Consider the following 14,345-nt stretch of genomic DNA (forward strand, 5'->3'; position numbering starts at 1 on the left):
ATGAACACCCAGGCACGGGAGAACTGGCCAGTTCCTTTTAGGCAACTGTTGGGGTTCTGCTAGGGTCTCTGGGTATTCGAGCAAGGCAGAAGTGAGGGACTATGTGCCAACACACACTGAAATTTCCTATGGGGAACAAAATTCAAATACATTTAGAAGAGGGACAAAAGTGCTGCGTATCAAATCATACTACATTTAGAAATATTAGAAAAGTCTACGTACCAACACATATTGAAATTTCCTATGGACAGGAAAATTGACATACATTGAGAACAGGGGCAAAAATGCTGCATACCAAATCATACTATATTTAGAAATATTAGGAAAGTCTATGCATTATTAATATTTCATCTTTGTCCCCCTACAAAAAGACTAACTTTTACAGTGAGCCATAATTCTATGAACTTTTATGAACTGTATAAAGAATGTTTATGTTCTTCCATCAGGCCCAGGTAAAAACTTATAACAAACCAAGAAAAAAAAGCAACATTAAAAACAAACAAAAAAACCCACTTTAAAGCAATGTGCAGATCTGTGTCTTCTCACTGGCCCCTATCTTCTCTTCCTAAGGTAGGTTACAGTTATGTTTTCCCCACCCAGATTGTCCTCAGTCCCTTTTGCTCTATCCTAATTAGAATCTTGGAAAAGTCTACAGAATGGGGAAGAATTCATTCACTCATTCATTCAATCATATTTATTGTGGCCTAGGAGACAGGAATAAAGGGTTCCCGGAACTTGGAGACCGGTACCTGTGTCGTTTCCTAGGGGGTGGTGTGAGGGATAGTTCCTCCCATCCTCGGATCCTCACTTTTACTCTTTTTCAAATCTGATGAGCCCAAGTGCATTGCTGAGGGGCCTGGAGCATCATGAAATGTGTCTAAGCTTGTAGGCAAGGAACATGGTGACTGGTGGGTTGTTCTCCAAGATGACAGTGGGATCATGCTGAGTCCAAAAGGGGGCAGCATGAAAACAGGCCAGTTGCCTTTTAGAGAGAGATCCCTTGATTGCTAATAACAACAATAATAAATAATTGTGATATTTGTTAAGTGCTTACTATGTGCCAGACACTATACCAAGCGCCAGGAGAGATACAAGCTCATCAGGCTGGATACATTCCCTGTCCCACGAGGGGCTCACAATTTTAATCCCCATTTTACAGATGAGGTAACTGAGGCACAGAGAAGTTAAATAACTTGCCCCAGGTCACACAGCAGACAAGCAGCGAAGCCATGATTAGAACCCACATCCTCTGACTCCCAAGCCCGTGCTCTATCCACTTCACCATGAGTAGCGGGAACCACCTCAAATCCACCTCCTCTTAAGTATTAACTCCTGATTTGGGAGACTCTGATGAAGTTGAGGCTGATACCAGGCAGTTTAGCTTACCTTATCCTGACTAATCTTAACTGGGCTAAATGCTTGGATGTGGCTGTCCTTTGGGTTTGGGAACAGAACTGGGGAAAAGAGGGTGGACTTCAGAGAGTCAGAGTACAGAGAAGAAGTGCGACAGGCAAGTTTACTAAATGGGATGACAGGGGACAACCTTCCTGCAACCCTACATCCCTGGGCCTGCCCTTTCTCCCCCTTGTTGTGACCCATCCACCCATCCACCACTGCACAGATTTCTCCAGGGGTGAAAGAAAATGGTGGTAGATGACACTCTGGTCTCTCTTCTCCCGCTGCACTACTCTAGTGCTGACCCTCTTTCTTATCCTTTCCACATTATGTCTTCCTGAATTGCACTTTCCAAGCCCTCTAAGCTCTCAATAAATACGACTGAATGAATGAGTGACTTTAAGGTGGGTGTGGATCCCCATCTCCCAACCATCGTACTCTTTCCGTGAAGGCAGAGGCAGGTAAAGCAACAAGCAACTCCAATGTCACAGCACAGGTCCTGGGCAGTGGGACTGAATTTGAAGTGGGAGCATTGGGCTGCTGGTCGTCCCAGAAATAGCCTGGAGATTAGTAGAGGCACTGGTGGCCCTGCTGTGACCACATATTGAATTATTCTGCTGTTATTCTGGAAAGTTTTCTGTAGCGTGTATACATGTACATTTTGTGGTGCCAACGCCAAAAGCATATGCAAACAATGAATGTGCTATTAGAAGTAGAAGTTAAATATTTAAATTATTACAAATTACCTATTTATTCATATAAATGTCTGTCCCCTCCTCTAGGCTGTAAACTCGTTATGGGCAGGGAGTGTCTGCAAGTTCTGTTGTACCGTACTCTCCCAAGGTCTCCGTACAGCACTCTGTATATAGTAAGCACTTAATAAACATGACTGATTGATAGGAGACTCAAAATGAGATAACTGCAGTTTGCTCGGTTTAAGGAGTTGTCTCTATAGGTAGTAACAATCTCTACAGGCAACTGTTTTACTTCACTGGCCTCCCTGAATCAGAGGGAAGGAAAAGCCCTTCCCATTCCTAGCAAAGAAGACTATACTACCTGCTTTTATCTGTGCCCATAATAATGATGGATCCTGTTACTGTTAAGTGCTTTCCATGTGCCATGCACTGTTCTAAACACTTGATCAGACACAAGATAATTCTGTTGGACACAGTCCCAGTTCCACATGGGGTTCACAGTCTACGCAGGAGGGAGTAGGATTTAATCCCCATTTAACAGATGAGGTAACAGGCACAGAGAAGTTAAGTGACTTGCCCAAGGTCACACAGCAGGCAAGTGATGGAGCTGGGATTACAACCCAGATCCTCTGACTTCCAGGCCCGTGTTCTGTCCACTAGGCCATGCTGCTTTTCATGATGCAAAACCCTCCCCTACTGCCTTTTTCTTGTTGCTAATCCAACTGGGCAAGCTTGGCCAGGAAAAACAGCAGGTAGGAAGGTTGGAAAGGAGATGGCAGGAGCAGTGACCCACATTTGTCCCTTTCCAACTGGGTTATCGTTTATCACTTCCAGGTAAGGAACAGCAGTGAGAATGAGGTGTTGATGATGACCAAACGTGCCCTCCTCAGCCAGAATACAACCTAGCAGCAAACCTGGAACTTTTTAAAAATGATATTTGTAAGCACTTTCTACATGCTAGATACCGTACTAAGTGCCAGGGCCGATAATAATTAGGGTATTTGTTAAACGCTTAATATGTACTGGTCACTGTACTACCCGCTCATCAGGTTGGACACAGTCCATGTTCCACGTGACACTCAGTCTTAATTCCCATTTTAACAGATGTGGTAACTGAGCACAGAGAAGTTGTGACTTGTCCAAAGTCAGATGGCAGACAATTGGTGGAGCCAGGATTAGAACTCAGGTCCTCCTCCCAGGCCCCTGAAATCCCAAACCAGGAGACACACTATTATTAGGGGAATAGAATCTAACAGTAGGAAGAAGAGATGGAAAAAAAGAGGGGAGAAAGGAGAGGACGATCACAGATCACTTGACACTGCCTCGGTGAAGAACTTCCCTATCCCTGCTGCATTGTGTTATCCAGATCTTCTCCCTTTCTTCTCCTCCTCCACTGGCCATGAGTTTATGAGTTGATTACCTCCACCTGTTTTGTCCCACACAACTTGGTTTTGGCCACCCCTAGGTAAAATTCAAGAAACCAAGCACTCAGGGGGTGACTGCTGCTTGAATGACTGGAAAGACGTGACTATAAAGGCTGCTAACTCCATTCGTGACCATGACCCATTAAGTAAGCCCTGGCTTTTAGCCTTTTGAGACCACTACAGAATCAAAGACAGAGGAAGCAAAAGAGCAAATATAGGTTCAATACATTTCAACTGTCCCAGTAAAAAGAGGGGGGAAAAAAAGGCCTATCAGGGTTTGGAGGTTTGGGGGTTTTTTTCAACTGCCTCTTCCTACCATCAAACAGGTTTTCAGAATTCCCCATCTCTGATCTTTTTCCATCCTCTCCAAGGTTTTCAGGTCCCAATCAACTAACTAACTCAGTCCAGGCCTCCACTCTGAGATGAGGGATGGGAAAGGATTGAAGTACTGTGGAGAGAGAAAAGATGTAAAAAAAGGGCAGACATTCTGCCCTCAAAAGTTCCACCTCACTCCAGGCCAAACTACTAACACACTGCTCCAAGTGCTTATTTCCTGTCTCGAATGCTGCATCAGCCTCCTCACTGACCTCTCTGCCTTCTGTCTCTCTGCTCTTCGCTCTGCTGCTTGGATCATTTTTCTGAAGAAACCTCAGTCCACATCTCCCCACTCCTCAAAAACCTCCAATAGTTGACCATTCACTTCCATAACACACAGAAACTCCCTACTAACGGCTTTAAGGCACAACTCTCCCTCCCACCTTGCTTCATTGATCTACTACAACCCAGCCTGCACACTAGACTCCTCTAATGCCAGCCAACTTGTTATACCTTCAGCCCGTCTATCCCGCCACCAACCCCTTACCCACATCTTCCGTCAGCCCTGGAACTCCCTCTCCCCTGTGAAAGACAGAATTTATAGGAGACGAATGGGGCCTTGCAGAACTGGTAGGTAGGAGAACTGCCAATCTTAGTTGGAAATGATCCAGTCAATCCTTTTGTCTACTTGAATTTCCCCTTTCCTTACGGGTCCCTGAGAATTGAGATACAACTCTTTAACTTGAAGTTCATCATCCAACCAGAAATGCTTATTAAGCTCTCAATGTGGGGAGACCAAAATAGAAAGCCCAATCTTGCCCTCCAGGAGTTAGAAATAGAATACAGAACCTACAGCTCCCACGACTGGGTAACGGTTTTCTGGACAGTGGGAATCTGGGTACAGGAATTTTTACTCCATTTTTGTGGCTGACACATAATCCTTTTGTATTTGTTGAAATTGATAAATTATAATTTGAATAAGCTTGAAACAGAATGCAAAATGCCTCACAAATAAATTCAACCTACCTAGTCACACATTCCAGTGGAATGAGTTATACATACATTCTGGTTCTACAGAACAGGCTTTGGAGTACTTGCAATCTGTTTTTCAGCTGGTCAGTTTGTACTTCCAGAAAGCGTGGTTCATAATAAAGCAATTGGTCAATCGCTTCAGCAAAAGCCTACAAATAGTATCAAATATTCCTTTAATAATATTTCCTTTTCATCTAATTCATATCATTAAAATGTTTTGATTTATATTCTCTGAAAACTTTCAATAATTATTCACTTCTGTGCTTAAAATTGTTTCCATTTCCCAGTTTGAGACCACAAAACATCTTTAATACTTTGATACTTAAGAGTGAACAAAATTTAATTTTGACAGAGGACCGGTTTTAAGTCTAGAGAGAGAGAACACCATATTTGAGATTAAGATTAATTTTAGTAGCAGGTAATCTTTATAAACTGGACTAAGTCTCCCCTTCTAAGCCTTAAAATAGAATCTGAGTTTATAAAAGATTAACAGCAACTGACATGAAAAGGCTCATTTAGGTATGCTCATCTAATTATACTTCAATAGCTGTGTATGCAGAGTGTACAACTGTTACTATGTACGTACCCAAAGAGAAAAAAAGGTCAGGAATCTATATTTCAACCTTTAACATATGAATTAAAATAAAAGACATGTAATGCACGAGAAATATGAAATTTTAAAGAGGTATGTATCACCTGACTGGTTAGGGGAGTGGCTGGCCAAATCCCGAATGGGAGGCATGCCTATGGAAAAGCGAGAAATTACAGAATTGTTACTAAACTGAAGCTTTCCTTTGAAATTATCTACAATTCTAAATCACTTATTCAAGTCAAAATACACAGCCTCCTGGAATACGTTTGTCAAAAGACGTTTCCATATTGTCAGACAATGACAGTGAACTGCCAAGATAAAAATAAAAGTATACCTACTAAGACATTAAAGGAGCAAGAAAAAATTACGTTTGAAATCTTTAGGTTTAAGTCTCCCAAATCTAAGTTGGATTTCCAGTAAGTGTGTTCTTGATTGAAATTATGCCTATTTAGATTTAATCATACAGTCCAGTGCACTGCAGAGTAATCACTCAAATCCCAATGATGACTATGATTTAAATGCCTATAACTTTTCCTATTAAGTTTGAGGGGTTACTGAACAGCAGCATCAGCAATTCGTGGCAGATGAATGAGAGGAAGAAGGCCCAATTACTTAGTTTGGTCTATCACCCTCGATTTGGATGTGTTTGGGGTGCTGCTATCCCCGCCATGCTTTTTGTTTTGTTTTGGGGGGAGGGGAAGGAGGAGGGGAGGTTCATTTGGTTCTATCACTAGCTTGCATTTTACTACTTCTAGGTAACTGCTTTCAGCTCATAGCCCTTGATATGGTTCCCTGTCCACCACATGTTCCTCTATTCTCAAGGTACAGTCGGCAGGGGAGGGATGCGACATACAGGAACCAGAAGCAGTGACTGAAGAAGTGGCAGACAGGTGTCAGTGGGAGCAGAGGGCTGTTGCCCTCAAAGTGATATAGTCCCGGCCTCCTTTAAAAAGATTTTTTTAAAAAGGTAGTTGTTAAGCACTTACTGTGTGCCACGCACTGTACTAAGCATTGGAGTAGACACAAGCTAATTGGGTTGGACAGAGTCCCCTTTCACCCATTACTCCTCTGAATGGCAGGGCAAGGCAGATCTCTTGTTTATGAAACATAAAACTGAGCGCAGAAATGAAAAGTCCATCTGATTTTATACCTTCTTTAGGGCAGATATAACTCAGAGAACAAATCACACTTTTCCAACAATACAGTCTCACTCCCTTCAAAAGCAGCTGTTTTTATTTTCTCAATTACTGTGGTTTGGAGATTTCAACTTTCTTGGAAAACAGTAATGAGAGTTAGGGTTTAAGGATTAAACATTCACCAGATGGAAGAGTACCTTCAGCAGCTGACCGGGTAACCTCAAAAGGAAGGCTTTAATCTGAAATGTTTGTAATCAGTGCAAGGAGTGTAGGAAACAAGTAGAAAACAGGTAGTCTCAGCTAAAGATTACATTCATAATGAAACTAGAAGCAACAAAACACTGCGGAGTAGCACTTATGTCTGCAGGTCGGTCTAGAATGCTATGTGGTGTTTGAGGAGGCCATGTTACTTTGTATTCTTGTACATCAAGATTCTGTATTCACGCAAAAACCCAAGAAGCAGGCAGAATGCACTTAGGTGAAGGTGAATTGAGAAAAGAATACAAGAGACAATATGGTTGGAGTCTATACTCCAAAGTGGATAGGAGATCACACCTTCTTTGGACAATTCGGAATAGCTTTGGATCAGAATTAGGAAGTCTTGGTGCACTTTTATGACCCGGTTATTCTCTGTAAAAATAATTCAGTATGCAAGGACACCAAAAGGTTTCTGGATTATATCGAGGCCAGATTTCTGAAACAGAGTCTTACTAACAGGAAAGAATTATTTAAGAATTAAAGGTGAATGATTACCAACATGGAGGTGATCACTCGACAAACATACTCAAAATCCTTAAGGAAAGGGAGGCGACAGCAGGATTAAGAAAACGTACTTTGGGGAAACTACTGGAAGACACTACTAGATAGGAACCTAAAAGTTAAAAGGCCAGGGAGTCCAATAAAACTATTCTTCTTCAGGCACAGTAATAAAGTATACCAATGCCCAGGAGGAATAAAAAGGACAAAATATCAAGTTAGCACAACTCAGCAGTAAAGAGAGACACAGTGGGGAAATAAGAAAATTAGAAAAAGTATCAATTCGGTCAAATGAGCATAAAGAAAATAATTATGAACGAGTCGTCTACAATCGATGCTTAGAATTCCTTAACTCCCATTCTCTCCTAGACCCCCTCCGATCTGGCTTCCGTCCCCTCCACTCTACCGAGACTGCTCTCTCTAAGGTCACCCGTGACCTCCTTCTTGCCAAATCCAATGGCTCCTACTCCATTCTGATCCTCCTTGACCTCTCTGCTGCCTTTGACACTGTCGACCGTCCCCTCCTCCTCCATACCTTATCTCACCTTGGCTTCACGGACTCCGTCCTCTCCTGGTTCTCCTCTTACCTCTCTGGCCAGTCATTCTCGGTCTCCTTCGCTGGCGCTTCCTCCCCCTCCCATCCTTTAACTGTTGGAGTTCCTCAAGGGTCAGTTCTCGGCCCTCTTCTGTTCTCCATTTACCCTCACTCCCTCGGTGAACTCATTCGCTCTCACGGCTTTGACTACCATCTCTACGCAGATGACACGCAGATCTACATCTCCGCCCCTGTCCTCTCCCCCTCCCTTCAGGCTCGCATCTCCTCCCGCCTCCGGGACGTCTCCACCTGGATGTCGGCCCGCCACATAAAACTCAACATGAGCAAGACAGAGCTCCTCATCTTCCCTCCCAAACCCGGTCCTCTCCCAGACTTCTCTATCACCGTGGATGGCACGACCATCCTTCCCGTCTCTCGGGCCCGCAATCTCGGTGTCATCCTCGACTCGTCTCTCTCGTTCACCCCACACATCCTATCCGTTACCGAGACCTGCCGGTTTCACCTCTACAATATCGCCAAGATCCGCCCTTTCCTTTCCACCCAGATGGCTACCTTACTGTTACGGGCTCTCGTTATATCCCGGCTAGACTACTGTGTCAGCCTTCTCTCTGACCTCCCTTCCTCCTCTCTCGCCCCGCTCCGGTCTATTCTTCACTCCGCCGCCCGGCTCATCTTCCCGCAGAAACGATCTGGGCATGTCACTCCCCTTCTTAAACAACTCCAGTGGTTGCCTATCGACCTCCGCTCCAAACAAAAACTCCTCACTCTAGGCTTCAAGGCTCTCCATCACCTTGCCCCTTCCTACCTCTCCTCCCTTCTCTCTTTCTACTGCCCACCCCGCACACTCCGCTCCTCCGCCGCCCACCTCCTCACCGTCCCTCGGTCTCGCCTATCCCGCCGTCGACCCCTGGGTCACGTCCTCCCGCGGTCCTGGAACGCCCTCCCTCCTCACCTCCGCCAAACTGATTCTCTTTCCCTCTTCAAAACCCTACTTAAAACTCACCTCCTCCAAGAGGCGTTCCCAGACTGAGCTCCTCTTCTCCCTCTACTCCCTCTGCCATCCCCCCTTTACCTCTCCGCAGCTAAACCCTCTTTATCCCCTTTTCCCTCTGCTCCTCCACCTCTCCCTTCCCATCCCCACAGCACTGTACTCGTCTGCTCAACTGTATATATTTTCGTTACCCTATTTATTTTGTTAATTAATTGTACATCGCCTTGATTCTATTTAGTTGCCATTGTTTTTACGAGATATTCTTCCCCTTGACTCTGTTTATTGCCATTGTTCTTGTCTGTCCGTCTCCCCCGATTAGACTGTAAGCCCGTCAAACGGCAGGGACTGTCTCTATCTGTTGCCGACTTGTTCATCCCAAGCGCTTAGTACAGTGCTCTGCACATAGTAAGCGCTCTATAAATACTATTGAATGAATTATGAAGACAGGATGAGAAGACTATGAGTGAAAATGAAATTGAGTTCAAAACCAAAAAGGAAACAAACAAAAACCCCTAAAAAAACTACCACCAAAGCAAATGTTGCTCTCCTGAAATATAGGAAGAGAAAGGAGATAACTGATGGCCGGGAAAAGACAGAGGCTTCTAATGGGGGGTTTTTGCTTGTCTTTACAAACAAATGAATTGAGATAGCTGAGCAAGGCAAATCCCACATTCATTGACAGCTCTGAAAGACAAACTAGAAATAGTTACGGTACAATATCAAAAACAGTAAGAAAGCTAAAAGGCACTTCGCTTCAGATACACAGAGCCTAATGACAGGCATTCTGAGTTGCTGAAGCAACTGGTGGTTGTTACTGAAGAGAAACTAGCTTAATTTTTACAACTACAAGTTGCTGAATCGATTAATCAATGGTACTTATTGAGCACTTAGTATGTGCAGAGTATGTACTAAGCACTTCGGAGAGAACAATCCAACAGAATCGGCAGATTCCCTGCCCATAACAAGCTTACAAAAGGGGCAAATACTGGACAAATCTTAAAGGGAGGAAAAATTGGATGACGAGGCCGGTTGGAGATGATACCACTAAAATATCAGAACAAAAGGGCAGTTTGTGACCACTGAGAAAGGAACAAATGCCTACGACGTTATTAACATAACTGGGCCTGGAAATTTACTTCAGTGACAGAACAATCAGAAAGGACAGAAGAAGTTAATCTGTTTCTCCTTCCCCAGGATCACAGTAAACAAAGAACGGACAAGGGGACCACTGAGAGACTTCGAGTTCCAGATGCTCTTGGACCTTGCGGCTTTAAGGCTAAAAGACTATCCTCAGGAGCTACCTGTAAATTGTGGTCCTGGCCCCTCAATATGGGAGGCTGGTCACTTCCAGAGCTTCTGGGTGGGCAGTGGCTCACAAAATACCCAAACTCTTCAAGGGCACAAGTCTCACAGAACCTCTGGGGGCCCCCCAACGACTTTGGATGCCTCAGAAATCCTGAGGGCCATCACTTTATTTCTAAGACTTGAAACTATACTGCACCATCTTATCAACTGATCAGTAGTGTGGAGAATCTGTTCTTGAAAAGAGAGGAAGAAAAGTGGGGGTTGAGGAGAGAAAACATAATTGCCCTCAGGTGTCCTGACCCTCAAACCTGGGGCAAATGGAAGTGAGATATTTGGACAGAAATTTAAAACGAGGCAAACTACCAGCTTGAGGGAAAAGGGGAAAGGCCCACTGGGATCCCAAGACTCAATCAATAGTATTTAGTGAGCACTTACTTTGTGCAGGACACTCTGTGAAGAGCTTAGGCAAGTTACAGCAAAGTTAGGAGACATGATCCCTATTCTTAAAGAGCTTACAGACTAATGGGGGAGAGAAAGAGAGATGCATTAATTCACAGAGAGATGAGGAGAGCGGGGAAAAATGGATATATATGTATGTGTTTAAATAGGTCACATACAGAAGTGCCATGGATGAATGAGAGTGTATAAGTGTGCAAAAAGGAGTTAGTGCTTAGGTGGTAGCTGGGGGATATCAGAAGAAAAAGACAAGAAAAATTAGTGAAGGAAGGTAGCCTTCAGCAGATGATGGGATTTCAGAAAGACTTTGAAGATCGGAAGACCTGTGGTCTGTTGAATTTCAAGTGGGTGGGGAGGTTCCAGACAGAGGTTGGCAGCAGGACAGATGAAAACAAGGCACAGTGAGAGTGAGCTGCAGAGGAATATGACAGGCAAGCTGAAGTGTAGAGGGAAGACAGGGCATAGGTAAGAGGGTGGAAACTAAGTAGACTGTGAGCTCGTTGTGGCTAGGGAACATACCTACTGTTATATGATACTCTCCCAAATGCTTAGTACAGTGCACTGCACAGTGTCAGCGCTCAATAAATACCACTGACTGATTGGCTAAGAGCCAACGGTCAGATTCTACTTGGTCCCAGGACAGAAAGGGTTATGGAGCACAGCACCTACTTCTCTCACTTGCAAGTCTTAGAACAATGCCTGGCACAAAATAAGCACTTAATAAATACCATAATAAATACCATTATTATTAAGTCATCCTCACCCCAAAAGGGCACTCGCCCTTGAGGAATTTGAAGGAACTTTTATCAGTATCTCTTGGCCACAGTTTTTTTGGTTGGGGTTTGCAGCTCTTTGGTAAGTGAAACTTGGCCACCCTGTCAGAGGAGATCCTCCACCAGATAGGATCATTTTGGGAAAAGGTTTCAGCACCAAATGCCACCAAATTAGAACAAAAATACCGATAAACAAATTCAATGATTTGGCTAAACATACTAGTAAAAATGACAAATCATTACTTAATATTGCAGTACTACCTAATATATAGTGTGGGTATATATATATATGTATATATGTATATATATATATATATATATATATATATATATATATATATATATATATGTGCCTAAGTACATAAACCTCAAGTTTGTATCATTGTAAATTTCAAATGCTCAGAGACTGGCAATTACCTCTTCTTTACTTCTGGGTTAAGAAAGATGTTTCTCTTAACAAGGATCAGCCAAGACCTTAATTTTAAAGTCTTTGCTTGCAAGAAGATATTTTGCTCTCAAATGTTAACCAAAACACAGGCTTTCCAAACTAAAATCCAGATTGTTAGCAATAATTATTCATTATGTATTATATGAGTATTATTGTATTATTCAATACTCTCCAAATAACAGATTATCCTGAACATTTTCTAAACCACTCTCTTTAATCTTCCCCCCCTTTTTTCTTTGAAGGAACACTGCTCAGGTCTTTGAATGACGGGCTCTCTCACTTATACTGTGTAGGGATAATTAAGTACCCAAATAATGAAACAGTCCGTCCTCAAATACCCTTCAGGTGAATCTTCTTTTCCACAAAGTCTCAACTATTTCATGGAGTTACAAAACTAATCTGCACCATGCTAAAATTAGCCTGGCGCAGATCAAGGGCATGTTTCTTTTTTTTTAATGGTATTTGTTAAGGGCTTGCTATGTTCCAGGTACTGTACTAAGCACTGGGGTAGATACAACCTAATCATGCTATATACGGTCCTTGTCCCACATGGGGTGCAGAGTCTCAGTCCCATTTTGCAGATGAGATAACTGAGGCACAGACAATTTAAGTGGTGGAGCAGTAGGGACTAGAAATGTCATTCTGAATCCCAGGCATGTACCCTAAACACTAGACCATACTGTTTCTGCAAGGGAACTCCCCCCTCCCTTGTCTCTCTCATGAGACCAAGAAGGAGGGGTAAAGCTTTAATCTTGGTTCTCAGCATGCTCACCAATAGAGGTTTTTTTTCTATTCTTTCAAATGGCATTTAAGTACCTATGTGCCAGGCACTGTACTAAACCCTGGGGTAGGTACAAGCTAATCAGGTTGGACATGGTCCCTGTCCCACATGGGGCTCAAAGTCTTAATCTCTATTTTACAGATGAAGTAACTGAGGCCCAGAGAAGTTAAGTGACTTGCCCAAGGTCTCGCAGCAGATCAGTGGCAGGGCGAGGATTAGAACCCAAGTCCTCTGACTCTAAGGCTCATGCTTTATCTACTAATCCACGATGCTTCTCTATCAATTCTGTCAGTCCTGGCCTTATTCTCCATAGATGTCAATCAACAGCCTTTTTGAAGGGCAAGAGCACCTCCCCGCACCCCACCCTAACACTGAGGCAATCATTTGTTACTCAACAGCAGTTCCATTCTCTTCCTACATAATTAAGTCTAGTTATAGATCACGTACCTCATATCCATGAACACTTGGAAAGCACAATGAGAAAGTGATTCAGATTACATCAACAAAATATGCTTTTGCAAGCTACGTCTGAAGGTAGAACTTGAACTTCTCTTTGGTTAGCTTGCTACTGATGAATGGAAGTTTCATGTTAGATAGAAGGAAAAAACAGAGAAGGGGCAATCTTCAGTGGCTGCTGTGACTACCGTTTTGCCACTGGCGGACTTCTCATTACAAGATTAGGCAATTGAGGTCAGCAATTTGGTCAAGTGATTGGACAGCAAAGATGATGGGAACAGTGAGCCCAGCCAGAAGCACCTCTCTTTCCTGTAGCAAGTCACTGGCCATAAAGTTCTACTAGCTGTATTTACTTCCTGCATAAAACTTCAACACTAACCCCAAGAAATTTAGACTCCTATGGGAGGCTGATGCGGGCAGAAAAAAGGATTTATGAATCTTTAAGATTATTTGAAGTTTAGAACTTGAAACATCAAAGTCATGCCATGAACCCTGACGCTTTATCAACAGTATATTTTTTCAAAATAAGTCCCTGGAATAAACATCTTCCCTCTTGTTTCCAGAAGAGGGGAAAAAAAATTAAGACGCCAAGTTGGATGACTAGCTTATCCAATTTCAGTCAAATTTTAAATTCATGCAATGAAGTGTAGGTATGAAATTCAAGTGGACAATATTAGTTTCTGAAACAGGAATCCCATCTCCTTTACTCACGATAGAGCGTATGCGGACATAGAGTACTGGAAATCATAACTCACCTCAGACAAAAAATAATATGTCCGCGGGGAAGGGGAACCTATTTAAGCAAAGGGTGGATAAAAATAAACATTCAAGACTGTCAACTTAATCTTCTGTTCATCTGTTGTCTTGGCCAGTTTCTCCTCAGCTTTCTGTCCTGCCAATTTCCTTGGCTTCCTGAGACCAGAGGGGGAGGTGTGGGCATATCAGGAGTTGTCAATCATGGGAAGAGCCCAGGACTCGTGCTGCTCACTGTGAAAATCTACAAGACCCAGGGAGGGGGGAATTGTGTTGAAGCATGATGTTGCGGCAAAAGTACTGAGAGCAATAAGAAAAAGTGGGTAAGTGCTTCCTCACAGGATTAACGTTCTGGTGGCTGTGAAACGTGTTCACATCTTTTTAATTTCCAAGGTTTGCTAGAGTTAGACTAGAGGGGAGAGGGGTGGGATGGGGGACGAGAGCCTGGCTGAGGAATTTCAATCCAAGAAAATGGCAAGGG

The 14,345-nt window shown here is 43.2% G+C and overlaps 1 protein-coding gene across 1 annotated transcript in view; it reads right to left on the reverse strand.

Annotated features, from left to right (window-relative positions):
- Positions 1 to 14,345, reverse strand: part of TNRC6A (trinucleotide repeat containing adaptor 6A) — a 75,155-nt gene that overhangs the window by 34,745 nt on the left and 26,065 nt on the right. The window contains exon 5 of the mRNA XM_007656278.3: positions 5,558 to 5,605. Coding sequence (XP_007654468.2) covers positions 5,558 to 5,603 — 46 coding nt within the window. The 5' untranslated portion in view covers positions 5,604 to 5,605. The remainder of the gene's footprint in view (positions 1 to 5,557; positions 5,606 to 14,345) is intronic.

The sequence above is a fragment of the Ornithorhynchus anatinus genome, chromosome 2 (genome assembly GCF_004115215.2).
Source record: "Ornithorhynchus anatinus isolate Pmale09 chromosome 2, mOrnAna1.pri.v4, whole genome shotgun sequence".
Taxonomy (NCBI): domain Eukaryota; kingdom Metazoa; phylum Chordata; class Mammalia; order Monotremata; family Ornithorhynchidae; genus Ornithorhynchus; species Ornithorhynchus anatinus.